Source organism: Phalacrocorax carbo, chromosome 18 (genome assembly GCF_963921805.1).
Source record: "Phalacrocorax carbo chromosome 18, bPhaCar2.1, whole genome shotgun sequence".
NCBI classification, from domain to species: Eukaryota; Metazoa; Chordata; class Aves; order Suliformes; family Phalacrocoracidae; genus Phalacrocorax; species Phalacrocorax carbo.
Window position 1 is genome coordinate 1,114,956 of NC_087530.1, and position 27,486 is coordinate 1,142,441.

At 45.8% G+C, this 27,486-nt stretch overlaps 1 protein-coding gene across 5 annotated transcripts in view; it reads left to right on the plus strand.

Moving 5' to 3' along the window:
* The window catches only part of MAPKAP1 (MAPK associated protein 1), a 106,351-nt gene that overhangs the window by 55,185 nt on the left and 23,680 nt on the right, over nucleotides 1–27,486 (plus strand). For 4 of the 5 annotated variants that reach the window (XM_064468385.1, XM_064468383.1, XM_064468386.1 and 1 more), the window contains 2 exons: nucleotides 3,782–3,891; nucleotides 23,596–23,703. In XM_064468385.1, the coding sequence (XP_064324455.1) occupies nucleotides 3,782–3,891; nucleotides 23,596–23,703 (218 nt within the window). The remainder of the gene's footprint in view (nucleotides 1–3,781; nucleotides 3,892–23,595; nucleotides 23,704–27,486) is intronic. The other variant, XM_064468384.1, reaches the window with a different exon arrangement.

The following is a 27,486-nucleotide window of genomic DNA, read 5'->3' on the forward strand; positions in this document are numbered from 1 at the left end:
TCCACAGGTGTAGCACGATGATACATATTACATTGTGCCACAATGGATTTATGTATTCTGTAACAAAAGAAAAGTGTAATGAAAAAATACAGAAGGTAATCCTTTATTCCTCCACTGCACAATTTATCAGTAATGCCTGTGGATGATAAGTGCCAGGGATTTCCTTTGCTTGATTTAACCTTGTCACCCAGGTATGTTTTTGCAAAATGACAGAAAATACAAGCTAAGGAATTTCTTTGGCTTCCAATTTGTAAGCAGCAGTTTTAATTGATTGAATAGCATCTGCTCGTCTGTCCCGTTTTCTAGTGTGTTGACTTAAAATAAAGGTATCACACGTTAGCAGAGTAAGCTAAAACACGTAATTTATAATCGTAATTAAGGAAATGCTGGAATTAGGCTGAGTGAGGACAGTTCATGCACATTATCAATGTGGAGCATAACTGGGAAGCTGGCAAGGTAGGGTGGGGTGTGTATTTTTTCCAGAAGAGCCTCACTGTGCTATTTTCACGTAGAGGCGGGTTGCGGTAGATTGATGATGTTTTAGGCGATCCAGCGTGGAGGGTGGCTCCAGGACTGGAGCTGGGGACGGCGCGGGGCTTCTCCTGCTCTGCGGCGCGGGGAGTGTGCTCTGACACGCTGGCCTGAGCCGGCAGGGCGGCAGAATCTCCGTGGTCTGGGCTTAGGTCTGCTCTCGGCTCAGATTTGTGGGTTTGGTGAGTGCTGAAACGCCGTTACTGAGGTTCTGGGGTGTATTGTTAGAGGAAACCAGCGCTGCACGCGCAGCGAGCCGGAGCAAGGAGGGGAGAGTCGTGCGTCTGAACCGGGACGGGCGTTTCAGACCCGCTGGCTCTGTGCCAGAGCAAATATCCAAAAGTTTACAAATGCGGGGTGTGCTTTACATTTCACTGCTCTTGCCAAAGTCTCGCTTACTGGATAGCACACTAAATATAGTAAAACACAGAGGTTTTTCTTATTTTGCTTTGATCAGTAAAATAAACTTTTAAAGATTGTTCTGGGATGAGATCCAGCTTCTGAGGCAAAGAATGGCCATGGCTCAGGCATGAGTTAGTAATAGAGTGTCAGGAAAATTAGTCTGACAGTTCTCAGGCCGGCTGCTCGATAGAAAGAATTGACCCAAGTCGGGATGGCCTGAGACACAAGCAGGATCAACAGCAGCGCGTGCTCTTTAGCAGCTAACGTGTCAGGAATCGAGAGGCAGTCTTGCATTTTTGGGAGGTTCCAGAGGCACGCTGGTGTGAGCAGCCCCGCGCTGGGTCGGCCGTGGCCGGTTGCTGTCGTTTGCTTCGTGCCCGGCGGGAAGCGGGGCTGATCCGTGGCGTAGGCTGCAGGCCCTGCCTCGTCTGCAGGAAAACACGCTTGAGAAACGTTTTGTACTAAAGGAAAAAAAATAAAATTGTGACTCCAGTTGGTTTGGCCATTGAAGGTTTTTGAAGACTTCCTTTACCTTTGCTATTGTCTTTTTTTCCCTGCAGTATTTTAATTTATTTTCCTGTATTTTGGTTGCTGTTCTATGGAAACCTTCTTTCTGTATTGCAGATCATTATATGAACTACCTGAAGGTGCCAGACGTCTTCTGAATCAGTGTTCTGATGGTTGGGTCCGGTGGGCAAGGCTGCTTTTGTAGCGCTTCATTGGCAAACATTGTGTCATTCAAATAAAAGCGCACGGGCAGTTTCCTTTTTGTAATTATAATATAATTGGGCAAGAGGTTTTTTGCTTTAAAAAATCCACTAAGTTTAGCTCAGCAGGTCAGTTGGGACTAGAGCTGTAATGACTTTAGGAGGCGAGGTGAACCCACCAGGAAGCTGCTGGGCAAAGGCAAGATGCCGTGCGCTGCTCGTGCACGTTGCAGGGCTCCGTAGCAGCTCAAGGGAAGATTTGCTCTTCAGTGAAGAGCTCACTGAACGCGTTAGTCAAAAGCCCTGAGTCCAGGGGCTGCGCCGGGGACGGCAGTCCTGCCACCGCGGACACGGCTGGTACTCCCTCATGTGGAGCAGTGGGCTCAGTTCTGCTCGTTCTGTATTAAACACGTGGCAGAAATAGACAGGGGGAAGAAGTAGATGCATGAAAATGGTTGGGAATATTTGGTGTGAAGACAAGTAAGATAGAGTTATAAATAATAAATGGCCTAGAGAACATAAATTTGGGGATTTTAGGCAGTTTCATTTTGCCAGGAACAAAGGGAACTGAGAATGAAATTCAGATGAGACTAACTCAAAACGGATGAGAAGGAAACGCCGTTTCATGCCAGTGACTTGTGGGACTGTCTGCCGTGGGGCGAGGAGCCTGGGGTGAGCTGCCCGAGGAGCTGGGGATGCTCTGAAAACAGCCCCATCCGCTACGTTACGTACAGCGCGCAGGCGGTTTTGGTTTTTGTCGTGCATAAATGACCGCCCGTTGTGGTTTTCTTGACCGTCTCTTCAGCCCGTTCCAGCCCCTCTCGGCAGACGATGTTGAGTTGAGAAGCTGCCCTGGGGTAAATAAGGCAGCCCTGTGCTGCGCGCGGGTAGAAGGGGACGGTGCGAGCTTGCTGGCTGGTAGCTGCAAGACGAGTGCGAGAGAGCGGCAGGACAGCAAGCTGGCGGCCGCACGCGCCCGGGCAGGGCGTTCGCCGCAGCCAGTGGCCAGGAGTAAGTGTTAATGTATGGCGAGGGCTTGACGATGTCATTTATTCACCTAGGCTGTGTCACAGCGTGGGCTGGGGGTGCCACATCTGAAGTGATCAGAGCTCAGACTCGTGTTCCCAGCGTTTGTGTCTCAAAGGGACACGTAATCGGGTCTCGGGTTTAATGATGTAACTGTGTTGCTTGGATTGCTTTTGACTGCCGGTTGCTTTTAAAAATATTCCAGCTGTGATATTCATATAGAGCTCTGTTCCCTGATTAAAATTCCTAGTTGCCAGATACAAAGCTCCTCCTCCTACAATAGCCTTGCAAACCAGTTTTTTCCATGCAGTGCAAATCTCTCGCTGTGGGTGCCTAGCGGCTCTCAGATTCCTGTGCTAACTGTCTGCAGTGACATCTACTGACACGAGCAGAGATTGACTGCAAGGTCTAAGGGGCAAAATTTACTGATATATTAATCCGGTATCTGTTCTATTACATTGTCATCTTCCGTGCTTCCCCACTTTCAGTATTTGGCTGGCGGCATCTTCCGTCACCCCCCCACGCTGCCGGCAGTGTTTCCCCCCGTCTGGACTCTCCTGCGGGCGGCGGCCAGGACGAGCGCCCCGCTGCCGTAAACCTCCCGTGAGACTTTGTGCCACGATGTTCCCAAAAACGTGTCCGAAGAAAGCACGTTACTCACATTTGCTGTCATGCTGGAAAGCTGCTGTTATTTCTCTGAGTGTTGTTCTTCCACTTCTCAGTCATGATTTTTTACGTATGTCATGGGGACACGTATGAAAATGACATTGCAAACCGTTTCCCTTGTACGCGCTGGGAAACGCCTCGCGGCACTTAGCGAGTGGCTGGGGAGCTCCGCGGGTACGTTTGCTCATTTTTTTTTTTAATGGGGAACGCAAATTGATGAAAAATAAATTTGGAACTTCCTTACGCACCTTGAATCTCCGTCCACTTCCTCCATTTTTGTCTCTGCCTTTCTGAGGGAGTTTGCTCGGTTTCTCCTTTTAACTTACTTTTGTAGCACAACTTTGTTAATTGTTGTGCCTAACGAGTCTTTTGCTTGAAACTAACAAAAATTGCGGTGAGCTGCCTGATGATGATTGTTTTGTAAAAATGCATGTGCATCTGTCTTGCAGAAATGCTGCTCATGGATTCTCACTTATTCAGGTGGACAGTATGAAGGTCACCATGAAGGATATCTTACAAAAGGCCTTAAAGAGAAGGAAGGGATCACAGAGAGGCTCAGGTGGGTTATTTATCGTATTTTCTAGAGGGTAGGGTGTTTTTCCATGAGCATATTTTATATCTCTTTTTAGCTGTTGTGAAAGATGCTCCATTTTTTTCAGTGGTTATTGTGATTTTCAGCACCACTCAAAAGCAGTTCTGCGCACAGGTTTGTGTTCTAGATACCGGCAAAAAGCAGACAGCGGAGTGGCTGCGTAACGTTTGCTGCAGAGCAGTATATCCATTACTGCAACCGCTTATTTATGATAACAGAGCCATTTGCATTCAAGTCCAGCGAGTGGTAATTTGAGATGATGGGTGGAAGTACAGTAAGACCAGTCCTTGACAGAATTTGTGTACTTTTAATTTATGTAAGAAAATGATGCTTAGTATGATCTTAAATAAGTTCAAGGATTCATCGTTACTTGTACAGAAAAAGAAAAATTTACTTTCTGCAATGTTGTCAAAATAGTACCGTTAGAGTTAAGACATGTCAACGTTTACAAAAAGAAAATGTACAGCGCTTGCATTTATATTTGAGCCATGCTTTTCCAGGGTGTAAATGTGCATTCACATATGTGTTAGTACATATATTTCAAAAGTATAAGGCTGAGAGATCTTTCCAGCAACAAGAAATAATTACTGTGAGAAATTGCATCGAGTCTTGTCACGCAACAAAGGAACTTTAATATAAACCTATCTATATACTAGGTAAAGATAAGGATCTTGTCTTTGTAAATGAATGAAACCTCCTTATATACCCGTAGTTTTAACTATGGGAAAAGAAAATAAACCCTGTTCTCTTTAGAAAAAGTAGTTCAGTGCAGTTTTTAAGAGAGTGTATAATCTGTCATGGATTTAATTAGCTATCTTCAGATGAGAGCTGAAGTTTTAATAAAAGTTAGAAGAGATAACACAGTGAAGGACACGGATGAGCTGTCTCAAGGCCATATTCCAAGGGAACGATAAGAGCTGTAAAAAATGGCAGAGGAGAGCAATTGAATGAAGCAATGAAAATCTGATTCTCGTAAAAAAAAAAGGGGGGGGGGGGTTAGAAGGGGGGGGAGAGAGAGATGCTGGTAGGGGTGGTTGTAGATGAGACCCGCCAGCGTCTGCAGCAATTTGGCCGCCGGCCAGGAGTCATTGTTCACCCTCGGCGGTGGCGGCTCGGTCCAGATGTGCCAACTGCACGTTCCGGCTTTTGCCAGCTGACTGCGCCGTTTGATAACCAGCTCTCTGGATGCCCATCACTGGCCGCAGAGATAGAATTAAATGATGATGATCTTCCCACAAGTTGGGAGAGGAAACAATGCATATAAATCTTGATTTCATCTCAGCGTGAGAAGTCTTTATCCATCATCACTCATAATGAACAAGTCGTTAGCTGCGATGAATGGTGTTCTGGTTTTTTCAAACACCTCTTTTGTTCACTTTTTGGGTGACTTTTATTTATTTCCTGGGGTCAGATTTCTCTTCCCTGAAGGGAGGTGGCTAAAGGATTCACTTAGCTCAGTCTTTAAACTACTTTCCTCCTTCGTGTAACAGATGTTTTACTCTTTGTCCGTTTGAAATTTTTTTTTTTTTCTTTTATTTTGTTACTTTTGCTCAGTGGTTTAGAAATGGATCAGACCTGTCATGTATTCCTTCAGCTCATACATTCCTTTCTACTCTCTTGGCCGTCCTGCTCAGAAGCCTTTGTAGTAAGCGGGTATATAAGCACGTATGCATAGTTTGGGGGGGGGGGGTTAGTTATATAAGAAATAATTTAAATTGACTTTTTGTAAGTTATCCGTGTGACATCTCCCCTCTTTGAGGTACGACCACCGTCCCTGCTGTGCATGAAGCCACAGCAGAAGTCACAACTCAAAACCTTTCTTGAAATAGTGGGTGCTGCTTGCAGATTTCAGTTTAAGCTTGCGTCTCGATACCTCCAGAATTAGGGCCTGCAGCAGTAAGCGTCATGAACTGGAGTTACTGCGAGAAGAGTGACCGCTCTAGGGAAAGGTTTCTGCTTGAATTCCTGTATTACTGAATTGCATAAGTGAAATATTTATTGTTTGTTTTATTTTTAAATGTTGGTGAACGCTCATAATGCATTATTGAAATTGTCATGTAATACTGTCACGTGGGTGAAGGAAATTATCAGGGTAGGTATTTTGTGTTACGTTGGTAAATCACGACTTAAACATTTTTATTAAAATTTACTTCCCTTATCCAAAACATCCCTTACTCCCAGTTACTTCCCTTATCCAAAACTGCAGTTCATCAGTCAGCAGACTTTGGGGGGCTTGGGAGGGTCTTGCCTGTCGTCTTTAAAACAGCAGAAGTTGCAGCTGTCTGCGCAGAGGGACCCTCTTGCTTGCCCTGCCCTCTGGATCCGAAACAAGCCTTCCGCGGTCCCCTTCCGCTGCCCTTCGCGGAGCGGATGGAAATGCTGCCCGGGCTGACGGGCGTCAGCACGCAGGGTGCCACCACGGTGGGCACGGGTAGGCTGGGGCGGGGGTACAGAGAGGTGTTGTCATCACTTGTCTGCCAACAGATTCTTCATATTCGGGCTTCCGCTGGGAGATGCTCAGATAAATGGAATTTAAGATCAGACTATTAGCACAGCGCGGTCCTGTGCCGTTGTAGCTCAAGTCATTATTGAGCGGTGGATTAGGATGTCAAAGTTCTGAATAAAAGATAAGACATAATTTAGGAAAAGCATTTCTTCTCATTCAGCAACCCTTCCTTTTAAGTCGATTGTCCTGATTTTTTAAAAATACTAACCAAAAATAGACTTAACATGTTTATTTAAAGCTTTTGTAATAGTTTAATAAAACTGGAATGCCTCTGAACTTTTCTGCACAATTTCAGTGTGCCTCCAGACCAGTCTTCACAGGACGAATGGATTTATTATGTATATGGCTTATGCTGTTTTCAAGTACTTGTATAAGAAATTGCTTTCTGACCTATTTTCACCACTGACTCACATGACATTTTTCAAACCGGTCCTATGTTTGCAGGAATATGCAAACCTTGGCTGGCTCTTCTGGGTGAGGAAGAAATTGAAGAATTTCTATGTTATAGTCAGGAAGGGGAAGCTCCAGCATGACCAGGGCTAAAATGCTAGACTAGTTTTCTCTGATTATTTCGTTCAGCCAGTGATCTGCAGCTTACAAGTAGGTTTTTCAACAAGCAATTGAGGCACAAGTTCCTGGAGAACTTTAAGCCTCGGTCACCTCTGTGAGTTGACGACCTCTGAGCTTCTCTGTTCTTGACTTTTGTTTAAAAGTGCCGTTACCATCCTGGCAGCCACCAACCCTTGCCCACCTCCTGAGCGCGAGGCTCATAGCGACACAGAAGGTTTCTCTTGACGAAGGGTCCTGCAGAGCCCAGGTTTCCACGCGTTCTGTTTCCGCACGTGCACGGGCATTCGTGTAGCTGTAGCGTGAACTACGCCTGTAAATAGGATAATGATATCAACGTGTTTAGTTCAAAATCCTGTTTGTTGAAAAGACTGAAGCTGAGTGAAAACTTCTGACTGCAATTTAACTTCAAGCCAAAGATTATTTGTTCGGGAAGACAGAGGTCAGTGGAAGGAGGTAGAAGTTGGGTACAACTTTTGCTTTGCACACAGAATCGCAGAAACGGAGGGGTTGGAAGGGACCTGTGGAGATCCTCTCGTCCGTGAAAGAAATAGAAGCAATATTCTGATTGTGCCTCGCTCTATTTAGACATTACGTTAGATAAAATTATTGCAAACTATTCCATCTATTTCACATACCTTGCAGTCTTCCTTAGTGCCACAAGGCTTTTGCCTGAGGCGTATGAACGCTGACCATTTCTAAATAATAATTTTTGAGTCAACCAACAGGAAATGCAGGTGGTAAAATAACCGGTATGTGTTATAGCTGAGAGAACCATGGCCCTTGAGTCGTTTCATAGAGGACATGGTTCTACTGAAGCAGTGCTTTGGGAGCCCGGTGACCTGTCCCACAACAGGCAGCAGCAGGGGGTTAATGGGAATACTGTATCATCTCTTGCCACGTGCCCAAAGAACCAACTGGAAGAAGTAGGTGGGAATGGCTGCGAGTTAGGGAAAAGCCCGTAACAACCAGCCAGTGCTACATACTGGAGAAGATAAATCTGCAGAGGAAATTGTCAAGGCAGATGTTTAATTAGTTGGAGTCAGGCTGGATAAATCAGGATAGGAACTGTCTATGCAGATACGCTGGTGTGCCGCCCTTTCCTCTGGGCTGGTTTCATTGTCTTCAGAAACTAACTGCTCTTTTTGCTTAGGAAAGAAGCAGCAAAAACAGTCATATAAACCTCTCTGTTATTGTAATGGATCCCCTTGTGTACACTCATAAAATAGAAAATGTAATTGATGTTTTCTTATGGTAATGAAAAATAACTAAGTAGAATACTTTATCGTCAATTTGTTTAACCTATTGCGTGCTCAGCAGCATGTATTGCACATGCATATTTTACGTGAGAGCTGGAAATAAAACACTCTTTTGTTGTGAAGTGAGCTCCCAGAGGAGACTGGTCTAATCCAGCGATGGACCACCTTGAGGGAGGCTCGGTGACATCTCTCGTGCAAGAGACTTTTCTCAAAGTAGCCAGAAAGGGAGAGAAGGAGAGTAAGTGTGGGGCGATGCCCTGAGCGTGGCGGGCCACGGCAGCGAGGAGAGAAAGGCTGGGGGCTCCCTTCAGTGCCGCAGGGTCCGTGCTGTGCGTGTCGCGTCGGCCTGGGCAGTGCTGAGATGCTGGGATAATGGCCCCGTAGAGAACCCCCATACCCGTAGACAGTTTAAGGGTTGCTTTGTATAAATTTGCCGTGTCTGGATCTGTTTGAGAACGGTTTTGAACATTGCGAGCGCTCCAGCAGCTGGTGGTTTAAATATAAAATTGGTCTGTAACGCGGCAGATGTACAGAAGGGGAATCACATGCTTGAAATCATGAGCATAAGAACTTTTCATTCTTCCTGGATTTATTGGTGAAAATACCAGCTCTGGTGCTGTCTGGAGTTTGGACCTATGCAATAATGAGTCTTGAAAAGCCTTTTAGAAGGTGAGATTTGGGTGTTTCAGTCCTTGGTATAATTCTGCTCCCTAGAGATCAGTCTTAATAGTAACTTCTAAGAAGGGCAGATATTAGGCATGCTTTTAAAATCCCACCCTCATGTTCTGCAGAGAAAATTTTGTAGGTCGTACAGATTGTGTTGCGTAACCATAAAATACCATTATTGGAGTAACTTGATTTGCTTTACCGCTAGATGATTTTCCTACACAGTTGAGCTGGGTGTATTTCTGCTGGCCTGAGTTTTACCAGTACTCACGTGTTACCCAGCTAGCCTAGGAATTCAGGTTATGGTCGATGTACGTTTTAAATCCTACTTTTTAGGAACGCTCTTAGTGGGGCCAAGGAACGCATGTTTTTTCCAAGATGAAATGCAGACGCCCTTATGCTCAGATACCGCAGCACGGCTAAGGCTGGGTCTGACAGCATCCCCCAATGTGCAGTAGGCAAGTAGATCTTATCAGGTTTTTTATAGCTGCACAAAGCCTGTGTTCAATATTCTGTATAAAATATGTTTGCATGGCTTACGATTTTAAGAACAGAAGAAAGATGATTACTTCATTCTTGATACTTCATGTATCTTGATGCCATGGTAATTCTCAAATTAAATATGTGCAGGAACTATATGTACACTTGAAAGTTCTCTTCCTCGCCTTTGAGCTGTCTCGTTCCTTTTGCTCTTCAAGAAATGCATTCTCTGGGATGCCAGTTGCCTTTTCCTCCGGAGCTTGGCTGAATGGACTATAAATACTAATGTAAAGTAAATAAGAATGTGGAGAGAATGTGTACAGAGGCTTTGTTTTCAAACAAATTAAGCATTGATGTCAGTATATAAAAACTGAATGTTCTTAGAAGGAAATGAGAGGCAAAACTAAATAATGTAAAATGCTGAAACATTAGAATAATCCTGCCTGTTTCTGGTCCATGTCAGCCTCTCTTCATTTGAAATTTCTTGTGAACAGAGGAGCCTTGTCTGATTAATCTTGTCTGATTTTAAGTAGAAATTCTTTGCAGGGTGAACATGCTACTGATTATTATTTAATAGCTGCTTCAGACTGCAAACATCCCTGAACCAGAAATGCTCGATCCTTTTAAGAACAAAATGCTATACAAGTTTAATTGTTATAAACAATACCTTCTGCCAACATTTCACAGACGTGACCTGTATTTTCCGTAGGTTAGAGTGAGAGTTATTAACTTAGTATTCTGTTCAGTTTGGAGAAAGACTAATACTTTTTCTATAAATGAAAACAGCTGCTTTACAATAACACTCAAGTCCCTAACAGCTGTCAACCAGTACTTTTTGCATTCTTTAAAATGTGTAAAGTGACCAAAAATAGTCTAAAATAATCTTACTGGGCTGGATAAGTGTATTATCTCACTGCCACAGGAAGCTGAATAATAAAGAGAAAAATTCAAGAAACAGGATAGGACATAAAAATAAAAGTCTCCATATCATTTTTTAGTCTCTGCAACAGAATCAAAGGAATTATAGCTGCAAAGGCCAGTTAGAATCATCTGTTCCATCACCAGGTAACTCAGAGCACAATCTACTGCAAAACCATGTTTTGCAGTGGCTTATTATTCCTGTGTCTCAGGTTTGTTCGCACAAAGCCGTTAAGTTACCCTTCAGCACTTGGAGAACAGAAGCTCAAAATAGAGCGCTGCGAGAGGCTCATCTTGCGTTCAGAAAGCAGCTAGGGAGGAGAGATCGGAGTTCTGCTTGAAAACCCGCTTCCTAACGCATCAGTCTCGGCACCGCTTTTAATGTCAAATTTCTTGTCTTAAACACGCTACTGAAACGGTTTATAAACATGTTTTATTCAAAACTTACACAGGACGTAAGCAAAAACGGCAACGCAAAGACGCTATTTGTGTGAAAAGCCAGTGATTGTCGAGCACCCCGCCAGGCCCGAGCGAGATCGCACGGGAGCCGTAACGCTGAAGGGTTTCATTTAAAACGGTCCCGCGATTTTCCTGTTCCTGGGGCATTTCAGCAGCTGTGTGCGCCAGTACTTGGTCTTGATGCTGTGGCGCTGTATTCGGTTTGTCTTGCTCCTGCCTCCCGCGGATGCTACGGAGAGCTGGCGTCCCCGAGGTGCCGGGAAGGGGCACGACGGCTCCGCGTCCCCGTGGCCAGAGAGAGGGAGGCGACGGGTCGGGGTGGCAGCACCGGAACGCCGGGGAGGCTGGCAGCGAAGGGGCAGGACAGGAGCCATTTATAAGATGCAAATTTGCTCCCTCCGTGGAGCAGGTCCTCTTCAGGTGTGAAGGCAAATATGTGTCTGTGGGGTCCTCAGCGAACCTGGTACCCAGAGCGAGGGGCCGGGGTCTCGGCTGCACGTGCGGGGTGGCTCTCCTGAAGCTACGCCTTAGACTTCGAAGCCAGAATCTGCTTCCTATTGTGTACACATCTCCATTTTAATTTCTAAATTATTGAAAGTTAGGTCTTTAAAGAAGTGTAACACAGTCACTTTTAGTATCCCTGACAATCCCAAAACAGAATATAACTCTTGTAAGTTCTGCAACACCCTGGACTCTTACGTGTCGCTTGCCCTGAGGTGACTGTTGGCATTAACAAAGCATTTTCTCGTTACTCTTCATCAAGAAGTGTTTTTCTTTCATGAGAGGGTTCAGGCTCTGGAGCCCGGCTGCAGAGGGTTCCTAAGGGACCTTGCTGTGAGCCTGTGCCCTCAGCAGGAGCCGAGCGCGCTGGGGAGCCCGTCTCTGGCCCCCCGCAGGGCCCTCCGGGCTCAGGGCAGGGTGCCCCTGGCCCCCCGGGGCTCCCGCAGCCGCCCGTTGGAGCGGGGGGTGGTTGCTTGTGGCAGGAGGAGGCAAAGTATGGGGAAGAGCGCTAGTTCTCAGCCTCTTCCGGATGGTGCCTGTTCTCTGGTTCACGTGGGGGTTATCGGGGTGTTCGAAAGCGCAGGAGAGGAGGAACTAATGGTGTTACGGCCAGGCAAGAACCGTCAAACTCCTTCCCGCTCCTCGGCTGCTCTTGCTGCTGGAAGAGCTGTGGGTCGCGCCTGGGTTTTGCTTCTCGTCCCCACCTTCCAGCTGGGGGAATGGGACAAAAGGGGTCCTGGAAAGGGGGGGGTGTGGTGTGTGTTTTATTGCATACGTGTATATATATATATGTATTTATATATATATATGTATAAAAATGAGAATTAGGAAGATAAAAGAAACTGTAAAACCACAGCCCTGTCATTAAAGCATTTTTAAGAGATGAACCACAATTAGAATAAACTGTCATTAAAGTTTGATACTGTCATTGAATGATGGTAACTGAGGAGTTTAAATTTAAAAGTAAATATGTTAGAGTGGGCGATGCATATGTTTGCTCTGACTCTTAAAGAGATGGAAGCCCCAGCATCTGTGACAGTGAAAAGCCAATTAATTTGTATTTCCTTGTGTTTACATGCATGCTTTTCTGCTTAACGGTGGTTTTGAGTTTCTTTGGCTTTCAGTACTTTGTTTTGGATAATTATAGCATCCCTGCAGTCTTGTGCCCCAGTTATGAATGGCTTTACCTGGAATTACTTTAGAAATCCTGGTTTTCTTTGCATTAAGCTGTTTATATCAGCAGTATTAAAATTAAAAAGAACTTCAGTATTCGTAGATCCTTGGTCAAGACCCTCCTGCTTGCTGCCCCCCTTTCACCAGAGAGGCGGTGTGGTGAAAAAGGCGTTAGTGGGGTGGGTGTATACCCCCATTGTCCCGCTCTCTCCCCGCTCCGCCGGTCCCGTGCAGGAGCGGTACGGCGCTGGCTGCCAGGCCTGCGGCTGCTCCTCCGAGGGGCTCACATCTGCCGGGTTGTGGCTTCCCGTAGCCATCCTGCTCAGCACCCTCTGCCCCCACGTTCCCGGAGCTGTGTTTGGGTCTGACGCTCGCTTGCTCTCTGCCATGGCGTGCGTTAGGGAGGAAGGATTGCTGCTTGCTCTCCTTGTAGCTGGTTTTCCTCAGCGGGATTGGTGCTGGGCAGGGGGAGCCCCTCTGCGCTGGAGAGGCTGTGATAGAGGCTGCTTGAAGTTATTTCCTTCTGCCTACAGACTCCATCTCTGCTTTGCAGCGGTAATTTATTTCAGCAAGCCCTTTCCCACCAGCCTGCTGCTGCTGAGCAGGCGCTGACGTAAGGGGGGACGGGGATGTTGGGGTACGTGGGACAGCTCATCGGGAACGAAGTTTGTGAATAGTTTGTCAGAATAGAGACAGCTCATTAGTCCCACGCGTTTGGGCTGGTGGGATTCTGGACATCGGCTTGAATGGTTGGGGAAAATTTTTCATCCCTGGCCTCTGAAATGAAAGTGAAATATTGAACCGAGTCTATTTTGGAGCTGTTGATATTGAAATCATACAGTTGTCGGTTCTTCTGGATCGGTAATAAAGCAGTAATTTATGTGACATTTTAGATCCTACAGTTCAGTGTTTGGATGACAGAGACTTCTTTGTTTATTTTATCCACTCTTATGAAAGAAGGTGCCACTGATACACCAGGTACATTCACGGGACCATCTCCTTCCTGCTAGTTCTTTGTGAAGCCTGGAATCCACTGTCCAGGTGCCTGGATTGCCCGTCGCTTATACGCCTGTAACCAGGGGAAGCACCTTTCTCGCTTTACAGTCCGAGTCAGTAAGGTAGAGCCCTCAATGTTGAGCTGCATCCCAGATTACCCTCTGAGCTTGGCTTGCAGGGTGTCCGCGTTGGTGCCATCTTGGTGCCGGACTGTGGGAGAGACGCAGGGAGTGGTAGCGGTAACGTGGCTGCCCCGCCAGTACCCGAACGCTGCTTGCCCTGACGTTGTCCTTAAACTTGTGATTTTTTAAAAAAAAAAAATCTGTATATTGCATTTCTGCTATAGGTACGTTACGGTATAGATCAAACATGATGATTTCTTTCTCCTTCCAGCTTTAAATAAAGCTATATATTGCTGATGCAAGAAGAGTAAAAGTCTGTAGCAGCAATTAAATAAAGCACTTGCGTTAATATTCTGCAAAGACTGGTTTGCTGCTAGTGATGCCGCGTGTTTCCTATTCTACACAAAAGCAATACATAAATGAAGTGTTTGTTTCTTTTTAAGGGGCTTTTGACTAAATTCTTTAATTTCACTAGCTGTCAAGGTAGTGTTAAGTAAAATGGGTTTGAACTGCTGTAGTTTTTGTGTATTGGACTAGATGTCAGAAACCTTTGCCATCACTGGAAATTCTGTCACTCTGGATTTACTATCTGTTTCCCACAGCTGAATTCTTAAGCAGTGTGATTTAACACCTTGGCTCTCCATCAGCCGGCCCTGGCATTTATTTGAATGCATTACACCACTGGTTTCCATAAACTATTTTACAATTGTTTCATATAAATGACTGTTTATTTCTACAAAAACCATCTGTATTTCTGCGGAGAGCGGCAGATAACTGTATGTAAAATTCAGTAATGTCACAACAGTGCAAGTTAAGAAAAAACAGATTGGACTAAAAAAAAAGTCTCGTGCTTGTGCATAATGTGAAAAGTTTGTTTTCACTATTTAAATATCTTTATTTATTAACCAGTATTTGCATTTGTAATTACAAAATCTTTATTCCACTTCAGAGGTGTTGAGGGGCTTTGGGGATTTTTAACGGATAAACAGATTTAAGATGTCCTCGTAGCAGTCGGATTCGAGATGTAAACATTCTGGCTTTACAGCTATTTCCTCTCAAACTGTTTACATATTTCCTGTTGTTTTATTGTCATTGCCAAGCACACAATGGAATCCTTGCCCCTTCTGTCTTGTTCTGAGAAAAATCCTACAGAAGGAGGCCCGAGACCTCTCTCTGTCCCCGGTTTCTGTGCTCTCCGCAGCGTATCGATCCCGCTCCTTCTCCAGCCCTCTTTTGTTTATAATCCTTGCCCGGTATTCATCTTCTAGCCCAGGCTCAGTGTCCGGCTTTGGCGGGGGAGCTGGTCGCCGCCCGTGCCTCCCCAGAGGCGGGCTGCGCCGCAGGGAGGACCTGCCGAGGACGACGCGATGCCTCGGTTCGCGCGCTCCCAGCCGGCGCCCGAGGAGCACCCACACTGAGCTATTTTAATTCTTCCGTATGCTGCCCATGTGCTGGCAGAGGGAAGGCTGGAATCCAGTAGTCTTACACTTAACACGACTGATACTTTCTGACAGACTATTTGAAATGATAGAAATACATAAACCTCCTCTCTTTTATGACCTTGTAATAGCTGCAACATATTTCCAGCAAATATTTTCTATAGCAATAATAAAAAAGTGGTAACAAAAAAATAAATATAAATATAGTTTAAACTCAAAAGGACTCACGCTTTCAAAACCTAGGGTTGGAGCAGCGAAGCAATAAATCGTGTATCCTTGTGAAGGGAGAAACTTGAAATAGGGAAGTACCACAGGCATCAACGTTAAATGTTTATCAACTGTTTTCTTTTGACTGCTTTCCTGTCTCGCTCCTGTATGGGGACAGAGCCTGAAATAGCCCGTGTTCACTGTTGCTTATTTGCTGTCTGCCTGGCACCTGCTGCCGTGGCTGTGAGGCGATGACTGCCTAACCGTCTTTACATTTCTGGTTTTTCGCGTGTTATTTTGGAATCACAGCCATACAGGCGGGGCGCTCGAGGCCCCGCGTGCCCGGCCGTGCCACCGTGGTCAGTGCGAGTTGGTGGGACGCGTCCTCGGTCGCTGCGCCCGCGCGGCTCGTCCCCGACAGCGATGCCGGCTCTCGTGCGAGCGCAGCCCCGGCTGCCAGGAGAGGCGGGCGAGGGAGCGCGGTGGGGACTGAGGCTGGGGCTGGCCCTACAGAGATGTGGAAATCCTCCTACAGCACCATATAAACTCCCGCAGCTGCTGCGGGTGACGGGCCAAAGCATCCCGCCCTTCACCACCACCGACGGCCTCGTAGCTCCTGGTGCGGCGTTTGCTGGCTCACCGGGGACAGGACTTCATCTGCTGTAAAACCAGATGAGTTTTACTGTTCCGCTGGAATGCGGCGGGGTGCGTACCCCGTTGCGATACCCGCCCTGGCAGGACTCGCATCTGCAGGCTGAAGGTGTTCTCGCGCCGGAGCGCTTCTGTAGAGAGTCGCCTGAGGAGCTGTGCCAGGAGGCTGTTTTAAAACTAATTCACAGAGAGTAACAAACTACCATGAGCAGACAGCGGTCACCGAGAGATTTGGTAGAGGTCAGACACAAAGATGCTGTCCTGTTAAATATGATGTTGCTCGTGTCTGCTGCTCTCCCAGGTGTGGGTGGTGGCAAGTGTTTGTTGGAGGAGTTCAGGGAGAGACCCGTATACCTTGGCCTCCTTACCAGGCAAAGTGCGAAACTGTGAAGTGAAATGGTAGCAAAGAGCAGAATTAATAGATGGCATGCGGACAAATGCAATATACTGAGCAAAAAAATCGGCATAGCTTTTGTAGAGCAGGTTGTGCCTCCGAAGCGGGTGAGCAGTCTTTGAGGAAGTGGGAGACCATCTGAATAAGGATGATGTGTTTTATATGGCATGCTTAGATTTCCAAAAAAGATTTGACAAAGGCTCATAAAGCAATTAAGCTGTCACAGGATGAGAAGGAGGATCCTCACATGGATTAATAATTGATTAAAAGACAGGAAACAAAGAATAGGAATAATGGCCCTCCGTTATTAGTAACTAGGTTACTGGTGGAGTTCCAGTGGAACTGGTAGAACCTGCATTGTTCCGTTAATGTGGGGCATGGAAGAGGATGTGAATGCTGATGTGACAAAATGTGCTGTTGATACAAAAGAAGTAAGAATAGTGCAAATAAAAGCTGTCTGTGAAGCACTGCAGAGGTATCTCACAATGCTGAGTGACAGGACAATAAAACGAGAGAAGGAATTCAGTGTCAATGAGTGCAAAATAATATACATGGTGAAAAGCAGCCGTAACTATATGTATACAATGATGGGCTCTAATTACCTTCCATCAGTCAAGAAAAGTATCCTGCAGTCGTCATGGGTAGTTCTCTGAACGCTTCAGCTCAGTGCTTAGGAGCAGTCAGAAAGACAAATTGAACATCAGAAATTAGGAAAGGAGTAGAGAACAGAACAGAAAGCATTTCTATGCCAGTCCATACAGCGTGGTGTGCCCACATCTTAATTGTCATATTTTAATCTCAAAAAGGATAATACAGAAGTAAAAAGATACAGAAATGGATGAGTGCAAAAATGGAGCAGACATGTGAAATGAGAAGTAGAAGCTAAGTGGAGAAGAGCTTTTCTGGTTTGGAAAAGGCACGCCTGGGTACAAGAGAAGTCTGTGAAGTGCTTGTGGTAGAGGCGGGAAATTGGGCGGGTTTGATCACACAGACGAGAACTGCAGGCCCCAAAAGCGGTGGGTTGGCAGTGGCTTTCTGAAGCAAAAGGAAATTCTTTTTCTCACACAGTGCAGTAAACTCTGGAAGTCAGCGTTATGGAAGTCAGAAATTCAAAGGTGTTTTGAACAAATGCATGGACCCTAAAGGGAATAGAAACAGCCGACAAAGAGCAGGGCTGGAACTGGGGCTTTTGTGAGAGCTAGAGGAGAGAGGAGCTCTTGAGAGGGAGGTAAAGATAAGGGATAAATAGGACATAGCGACATGTTTTGTTGCAGAGACTAACACTAAAATATAGGTTCAGTTTTAAACCATTTGGCGTTTTTGTTTACGCTGGTCTTTTTAGTTTAGGATTGACAACTCTACAAACATTAAATATTGAGGTAAGTCTTTGTATAATCCTCATTTTACCCTATTAACTAGTTTGGAGATGGGTTTTGTTTGGGGTTTTGTTTAAAGCCTCATTCTCTTTTTAAGTGTTAGTGTTTGTTTATTGTGCAGATTCAACCCCTGACCATGGTATTCTTCATTGCTATTGAAAGTTAATGGGGGAAAAATTGCATTCCAAACATTTGAACCTGGAGTAGTCATGGCTGAACTTAGTTGATCTCTGGTGATCGGTTCAATTTACTTACGATTTTAGCCATTAGGCTGGGGCTGAATGATGGTGCTTTGGTTGAGGCCAAATGTCTGTAGAAAATTGGCTGTTTGATAAGAGCCCTGTTATCAGAGGGGGATACTTTCTCATTTACATTTAGATGAGTATTGATTATTTATTTACTCAGAGAAGTGAGATTCGTTCCCAATCTTATCTCTCTCGTCTGTGCTTGTCAGCAGAAAGAGAGATAGAGCTCCTGACATCAGCCCAAGATAACAGCACTTTGTAGTGAAGATAAAAGTTGGAATGGGCCTTTTTCTAGTCTTGACTGAAAGGATAAGTTTTAAAAATTAGAACTGATGGGTCATGCTTTCAAAACCCCATTCTGAAGGCTTTGCAGCTTAAATGGCAACAGAATTGGTTTGTTGTTATGCGGATGGCCATTCACCTTTTGTAAGAGAGCTGCTTAATTTGATTATGTGGTGGGATTCTTCCTGGGGCACCTTTGTATTGTGCCACAGGAGAGCTGTGGGTGTAGTATTGGGGGCTGTTCCCTCGTTTTGTTTTTAATTCCTGATAAACTTTCCTCTGTTTAAAGGGGTTTCTTGAAATAGTGATGTACAGGGGATATCTGTTGGCAGAAACCGTGGCGTGGGTGGCTAAACGGGGACTTTAGCAGAAGGGCTGTGTGTTTCGGAGGATCGGCGCCGCAGGTGAGGCTTGCGAGCGCCCGGCTCCAGGGGTGCGGAGCGTGGCCCTGCGAGCCAGCGCTTGCCTGGCTGTCGAAGGTGGCCCTGTTCGGCCACGGCCGCTGGCCTGTCAGTGCACCAAAACAAGCCTAGAAGAGAAGAACGGCTGTCGCTGGTGGTGTTTGCAGCGTGTGGTTTAGGCGCTCGCTCCTGCACGCAGGACGCTTTACCAGTAGCATGGAGAAACCCAGGGCCTCAGGCTGCCGGATCTGGTGGAGAAGGGGCCCAGCTCCCACGGCCTCCCTGGGTCTGGGGGGCCTCTGGGGCCCCGAGCAAACCTCTGCTAGTTTTTGAACAAGAAGAGTTTGCTTGAAGGTAGAGCCACTTCTCCTTCACCATTTTGTGGCTCCTTTCAGGCTGCTGCCTCGATTCCCTCCTTCCCCTCGAGGCACATGAGCCATGAGTCCCTCGGGCCCTGCAGCAGCTTCTCTCTCCCCAAGTGTTTGTGACAAAATTACAGAACTAGAAGAGCGGTTCGTATTCATTAGCTTTGTCTTCTCGGTGTTTTGCCCTGGTAACTTCCATTTTAACATACTTGCTCCCAGCTCGGTGGTGGGACGTAATACACGGGATTTACGCTCCCCCGTTGCTGCCGCGAGCACTGCTGTGTGAGAGCCCTGGGTTGCAGCCCCAGCCCGGTGCCACTGGATGCGGGGTGCTGCTGGATGCGGGACATGCTGGATGCGGGGTGCTGCTGGATGCGGGGTGCTGCTGGATGCGGGGTGCTGCTGGATGCAGGATGCTGCTGGACACAGGGTGCCGCTGGATGTGAGATGTGCTGGATGCAGGGTGCCGTGGATGCGGGACATGCTGGATGCGGGGTGCTGCTGGATGCGGGGTGCTGCTGGACACAGGGTGCCGCTGGATGTGGGATGTGCTGGATGCAGGGTGCCGTGGATGCGGGACATGCTGGATGCGGGGTGCTGCTGGACACAGGGTGCCGCTGGATGTGGGATGTGCTGGATGCAGGGTGCCGTGGATGCGGGACATGCTGGATGCGGGGTGCTGCTGGATGTGGGGTGCTGCTGGATGCGGGGTGCTGCTGGATGTGGGACATGCTGGATGCAGGGTGCTGCTGGACACAGGGTGCGGCTGGATGCGGGGCGAGCTGGAGCAGCGGTCCCTGCTGTCGGCAGGGGAGCAGTACCTGGGTTGCGGACCAGGGCTGCTCCGTGCCAGGATTTTAAAGGTTTGTTTTACAACTGCACGGAGTGTTTGCATCAGATTACAGAAATCCATAAAATCCAGCTTCAGTATTACCACTTGAAATTTTGTTGAAATTCCCGGAGCAGTATTCTGTTAGGAGATCATTAAATTACCTAATATTTCTACTACAATTACATCATTTGAACTTGTGAGAGAAGTCTGGTAGTAAAACTCCTCCACAGAATCAGCCTAATATTTTTCATCTGTTGGGAAGTAGAGGTTGTGTAAATGTGTACAGATATTTAAAATACATTATCTAAGAGTAGCTACTCTCTAAAAATCCATTTACACTTTTAAAATTAATTTCTTAGTGTTTTCTGTTTTAAAGGAGTTATTCATATGGAAGGTTGCTGTGGTTTCTGATCTGTAGCTCTATTTCATGGCTTTATTAGCAGACAGTTAATACGATCTTGACACAAGCTGGGTAAAACGATTTACCTGATCACGGAATTCTCAAGTTGCTCCAGATAAAAGTAATCCTTTGACACTGGTGTGGCGGTGTTGAAGGTTATGATCACTGATGGCTCTCCGCAGGGTGGTGGGAAGCTTGTTCAGCAGCATGAGGATTGTTTCTGAGATGGGTGACGTTGTTCTTCTGAGTGGATCCAGCTGGTGGAATCGGATCCGCACAGAGGGGCGGTAAATCACTGCCAAGCCCCTGCTTTTAACCTTGTCCCCTTGTCATCATGTGTGTATGATTCTATGATAATTTTTAGCCTTTGGTGGCGTTATGCCTGTGCTTTTGCCCCATCCCACTGTCTCAGAAACACAGGGGCGAGTCCCTCTCCGTGCTGGAGAGCACAGCCTGGCGTTCAGTGCCAGTCCCTTGCAGCAGCTCTCGCCCAGCGCTGAGCGTACGAAAGAAAATCCTATAAATAGATACGATGTAGTGGGATAGGCGAAGGCATAATACTTAAAAGTGTGTTTTATGGAGTGGATCTGCGTGCGTGGCTCACCACATACGTGTTCTGAGCACGTCCACCCGAGCGGGCGCCTGTGGAGGGCCCGGGCGAGGCTGGGGCTGGGAGCTGTCGCCGCGCCGCGCTCGGGGAGGCCTGCCCGACTGTTAGTACTTCCGAGAGGGGCTAATTTCACTTCTTCCTCTGCTCTGATTTTGAATGTTTTGGGGGTGGGAGTGGGAGAGAGGCTGTAATGAAGAGCCAGGGAGCTGGGGCACGGTGATGGGCGCTGGTGCCAGCAGGTCCTGGTCCCGGTGACCGTGGGCTGCAGCTCCGGTGGAGGCAAGAGGCTCCGTCTGTGGTAGGAGCACTTGGAGTCAGGGATTTGGCACCAGGAACCAAGAACACAGACATTCAGATGGGAACCAGCGGTTCTGCTGCCTTTGTCATTGCTGGGTATCGTTCAGCATTTGGGTGTAGTTTGGGAACCTCTGGAAGGGACATTTACAAACGGACAAAGCAAGCAGGTTTTGCTGTCACTGCTTCTGTTTTTCAACCTACACCAGTTCTTAAATACAAATTGATTTAGCACTTTGATATTTCTTTCAGTTCAGTATATTTTGCTTCTGCCTAACAAGCCAGGCCTCTGTTTATTTAATTTACTTTAAATTTTTAATCACATTTCCAGCAGCTGGGAGGGGAGAAATGGTGGTGCTTTATAGATTTGCCTCGCTGTTGTTTGTGCTGGTATGAGACATCTCTGCTGTTTCTTGAGTGCGGTTTGTTCTGCAAATGCTTCGACCAGCTACACGTGCAGTTGCTGATTGCGCTGGGCAGGGAGGGAGCAGTTGTGCTTTTCTCCTGTGGCCTGCAAATAGCCTGGCTCTGTATCTGCTCGGAGAGTCCCCGGGAATAAGGGGGCTCCATTTTACAGAGAAATAATGTTCCACTTTGGGAGCAGAACACGCTTGGGCCGTGCAGTGAGCGCTTCACATGGCTTCTGGGGAGACGAAATGAGAAGCCGTAATTGAAATTCTGCTGTAGTAAATTTAAAATTAATTGGCTAACAAATTCCATTTCTTAGGCATGCCATCTGAGGCTAAAATACTTAATTTTTTTATATGTTTTAAATATTTCATCATATACTACCATAATTCAAAGTCAGGAAACATTCAGAAATATTTTAAGTAGTGATAAAGAGGGAATAGATTTCATTATTTCACTTCTAGGGTTTTTGTACAGTTAAAGGTGCTTTGCATCACTTAAATTTTTTCAGGTATCCATTTAGTGTTATTTTATCAGATTATACAGACATTATACGACTGAGAACTCGGTGTGCCCTTCAGCTCTTGGGTGTGAGCGGGAGCGGAGATCTGCCCTGTGCTGCTTGGGGGAGCAGCGGGGACGGGAGCATGTCTCCATCAGCTTCCGCCTTTGGAAGAGGCTTTTCTACTGCCGGGGGTCCCACGTGGAGCTTGGCTTACCTGAGTCACCCCTCTCACCCCACGGGGTCCCATCCCGCCTGCTGCTCGGACAGCAGGCCTGGAGCTGACTTACAAGGGTTTCACCTGGAATTATATTAGTGTGTTCATTTTTATTCCAGTTAAGGCATATGGTTTAAAGATCAACTAAAAGATTTAAAAAAAAAAAAAATTAAAAGTGGCCTAATTTTTATAAAAACCATTTAAAAATACATTTTCTGTAGTTGGAAAGCAGTTTGTTAAGTAGTATCATCTTGCCTTTGGTGGTTTGCTTTGAGAAGGAAGTTGGCACCTAAATCTTGATCTACAGTTAAATGCAATGTATAAGAAAATAATTCATTTGAAGCAACAGCACCTGTACATGCTTTTGTTTGATGCAGTTCCATGTTAACAGTGTACAGATCTCTGGAAAAGGTCAAAATCCATCCCTCTGACCCTTTCTGCTCCTTGCAGCCGTTGCGCTGCCGGGTGATGCCAAACTCCAGCCGGCACGTTGTCTCGAGTCAGCCTGGAAGGCAGTGCCGGTCGCTGCTGGTGCGTAAGGAAATCCTTGCCCCGCGCTTTGGAAGTGCAGCCTTCTGAGAAATGCACCGTTGGCAGAGGCAGAAACAGCCGAACCGGGTGTCATGGAGCTAGTTTTCATGACAAAATGCAATTCATAAAAGAAGGGCTGCTTTCCTTCCCAGATCTTCCTCGGTGCCCTGCGCAGCCACTGCCGAGGCTGTGGCAGCCTTGCCTGCGCAGCCGGGCTCTTCCTGGCTCTCCGCACCTGCGGGGGCTGTGAGCCTGTGTTTGGCGGAGCCCGCGCTGAAGAAGCAGGCTTCAATCCCAAGCTGGAAGAGCAGTGCCCTCGGGTACGCAGGGTAGCTCCCGTATGGGCCAGCTCGTGGGGTGGCGCGGGACGGGGCGCCGTCCCCCGGCAAAGAGCGGCCGGGGTAGCACTCGCAGCAGCCTGTCTTCAGTCTGTAAAGAGCCACAGAGAGGGCAGAGAGCAAAGGGGACCAAACACATTGTGCTTTTTCACATCAGGAAAGATGCCCAAATAATACAACATAGATATACACCAAGGTCTGAATAGGTACTTATTCCAACAGGCAATGCCCCTGTCTTGCAGCATGGGCAGGGTATTTGATGGAGGCTCATCTGGTGTAGGAATAATACAGAAACGTTGGACAGGGGTTTCTCAGCGTTGTTGGACAGCTGAAGATGACTGGGATGTGTTGTTTTCTTGCACGTCATCCTCCACCTTGTTATGATAGGGCCGTTCCCTTTGGCAAAGAGCTTTGGAACATAAACGTCTACCTGCCTTGCTTGTAGGCTACGAGTAATCTCATGTTAGTTGAACGTGATAAGCCATCACTTTGTTAGAAAACAGATGATTTTACAAGTTACTTTATGTTTCAGGTCCTCAGTATCGGCTGGAGAAGCAGAGTGAACCTAATGTCCCAGTAGATTTAGACTGTACCTTGGAGAGCCAGAGCACTTTGGAATTCTGCCTTGTCCGGGAGAACAGTATGTTTCCCCTTTTCACTTTTGCTCTTGTAAATTGCTTAAACTCACATAAGTTATGTATTTTGGAATACAAGCTGTACTGTCTGGGCAAGTAAGTTTTGACAAGCCTCTCTTTCCTGAGGCACTTCTCAGTTGTGCCAGAACAATATTCCAGAGGGAAATGATGGATTTCATACCTTCTAGTAAATAGTCTGCATCCTGTTTATCACTTCATGATTAATCTTTTTCTGTTAAACTCTGCTCTGTAAAGTTATGACCAACCCTGAAAAACACTGGAAATATGAAACTTCTTCTGTTGCAGGCGCTCTTAGTGAATAAAGTGCTTGGTCTGCAGTACGTTTTGCCATGTCAATACGGCTGTTAGAGGCACCAATTTTTTTCTAATAGAATTTAAAGAAATTAACCGTGCAGATGTAACTAGAGCAGTTTGATGATTTTTTTAAAGCGCTAGACAAATAATCTTCTCTCCAGCTATGCTCAAATATTTTTATTCTGTTACTGTTTTAATGGTCCTAATATTGCTTCCTGATTAATTTCTTTTCGAGGAATTATATGAAACTTTAAAAAAAACATTGGTCGGTGTTTGTCCTCCACAGCATTTTGGTCTGTCCTTCTTTCTTTCCAATAGTCATGCTCTCAGTTTTGGGGTTTTTTTCATTCCATTTTAATTCAGCTGTAAAAATGTTGGTTGCACTAATGAGGGAACCAGTAGCGTTCACGCTCTTGGCCAAGACCATGCTCAGAGCGTTTGCTGCAAACCGTCATAGCAAGAGCCTGTTTCAAGTAGTAGAAGAGTTTTTTCTTGCTTTACAAAGATTAGACCTTTCCATTTCTGCTTTTTGGCTGTAGCGTTTCGTATTTCACCCTAGAATGACAGCAGAGCATCCCCGAAGTACCTCCTAATTCTGGTGGCGAGTAGCAGGCTCTAATCCCATTTAAGGAAGAGCAGAGGAGACGCAGCCGCCGCGAGCTCTCTGGTGGTACGTCAGTGCTGGAGCCGAGATTAAGCACTCGCAGTTTTGGCTGCCGTTCTCCGTAGAGTGGGACTTGCTCCCAAAATATTCTTGATGCTCCTGGTTCATTTCTTCATAAAATGGTTCTAAGAAACCGTAGGAGAGAATGCAGCAGAAGGTAGCAGGGGTGCTGGGCATGAGGAAACGGAGCAGCTCTAACCTCGCTAATCAAGCTGAGCTCTTCCCACAAGCCAAAATTCCCCAACGTCTGCATCCCAGCTGTTATTTTTGTATTTTTTAATCTATGAAAAGACTTATACTAGTCATACTTTCATAGGTTTTGCACATTTTGATTAAAAAAAACCATTTTTTTCATGCAGGCTCTGTAATTAAAAGTATATTGTATATACTGTGTTTTCAACGTATTTTCATCATCTGTGGAGGGATCCATGCTGTGGCTTGTAGCTCTATCTACCGATCCTCTTAGCTGTCATGAGTGACTAGGTTCAGGTTGCACCATTACTTTAACAGTAAATCTGTCATAAGTTTGTAAATGGTTTAGCAGGAGGCGTTCGGTCTACTCTGCATCAGTGGCAAGTGCTCCAGGAGAGCCTCGGAGGCCTTGTCTCAAAATCAAGTCAGTTGTAATGCTGAGGGAACACTTTTCCCTTTCCCTGAAGTCTCTGTGCAGCAACTGCTCCTCTTCCCTCCTAGGCGAGGGGTCACAAAAGCAAGCTCCTCGGCCGAGCCCAGTGTGGAGAGGCGTGGGACGGATCCCTGAGGCTCTCAAGTCAAAAGTACTCTTAACTCGTGAGCTCTCCTGGCCCTCGTTAAGCAAATCGAGGGTGCCCATCTGAGGGCGTGAGCTGGAGCCCCCCGCTAGGACCGTGATTTGCCCATGATGGGGAACTCACAGGGCTGGAACCCAGAGCCCCCCCAAGCTCCCCCCAAGCTTCCCGTGCTCCCGCTGCTGCTGAGCTGCCACCCTCCCCTGCGGCAGTAGCATCACGTTGGTAGGTGGTGGCTTTTTGCCCCATTCGTGGGCTGGTTTAGTTTGTTCAAGGCTGACAGTAATCTAGGCAAAATAACACGTGCTTATGTGAATTCTGTCTCTTTTCTGCTGTGCCATTACTGACCATTTTCTGAACAGTACCTAACTCAAATCAGGAACATGGAAGAAATCTTCTGCTTATAGTGTCTCCCCCAAAATGTGGGTGAATTTAAAGTGATCTTCCGTTGTCCCTGCTTGGGGATATATGTGAAACACCCATGCAGTTAACTCCCTACATGCAGAGGTGTTCAAGGACAACACAGTATATAAGCTCAGTCATAACTCACGCGTTGTACATAGCCTGGTTCCCCCAGTCCACAACAAGAAATTGGATTCTGTAGTGCTTAAGGAGCTATCTTTTGGCGTGGCATTAGAATAGAAATAGTGACGGGTTTGCACTGCTAATAAAATAATAGCTTGAAAATCCTAACATCAAAATGAAATACTCATTTTGTGCATTTTGGTTTTATTTAAAATATTTTTAGCTTAGATATGCCAGTCAGGCAGGAAAAACTCCATTATAACAGCTATTATTTTTAAATGTGCTCTTCATAGTCTCATATTCATGTATAAATATATAGATGTATGATGCCAAACATCTGCTAGTTAAAATAGCTGCCAGTTTCCTTTGGGCAAATAGAAAGTCTATATTTCAGAGTATTAAATGAAACAGAAAACTTTCCATTATTAAGAAATAAGCATGGAGAAAACCCCTATCTGCCCAACATTTACTAATAGCGTTCAAACTAATAAACTGTTTCCAGTATGCAGAACTTTTTAACTCACCCTAAGATTTATCTTTAAACTAAAAGCCTGCACTTTGTAATGTGAAATGCTTTTATGTATAGTAGCAAACTATTCATGGCTAATTTAGTTTTATTCTTACCATCTTACTTCTGGAAAGTTCGTCTTTCTCATTTTATCATTAGATAGTAATTAGTATTCAGGGGAAATTGGTCTTAATATATTAAAATTGGTTTAGTGCCTTTAGACCTGTACCAAAGCCAATGTCTTATTGGAAAATGTAATTGGGGACTCTGTGTATGTAATTAATTGTATTACAATTAAGAACTTTCATTAAGCAATATACTAGTACATTAAAGTAATAAGGGACATTTTTGCAATGCAGTTAACTTTATATTTCGCTGTTTTATCGAGGAAATACAGGTTCAGTTGCTCTTGAATAGGCTACATATGGCATTGCAATATTCAGGTATTACTAATGTGTCATTTTTATATGTCCTCCAATGCTTGCAGGAGTCCCTTATCCCTAAACCAAGGATAAGGCTCCTTGGTTTAGCTTCTGACTTATTTTCAGACTCGTGCTTCTGGTGCCTGTTGTTTCATTACTGTTTGTCTCATCTGAAAATCAGGATTTTCTGTGAGGAGGTTGGACTGAGTTACAAATATAACTGAGTTACAAATGTAATTTCACAGTAGTTCAAGTACTTGAACAAAAATACTACCTCTGTACTGAGCCTGGTTTAAAAAAAAAGGCAAAAAACCCCAACAACAGAGTAGAGATCTTCAACTGCTCTTTCCAGAATGGAAAATAGGTCAATTTTCTGGATAACCGTGAAATGTAGAGGCTGCAAACTAGTGCCATGACTGTGACTTCCAAACCACCGTAGTGCTTCACCACACTGGCCCTTTTAAAGTATAGAAGTCTGTAGCCCTTGATACCATTTTTGCTTTTTATCCAGCTTCTGTGGGCAGTAAACACTGCTCTGGTTTTTTGGTCTGGTTTTGGATATTTTTTTTTGGTCTTTTTTGAAAGTA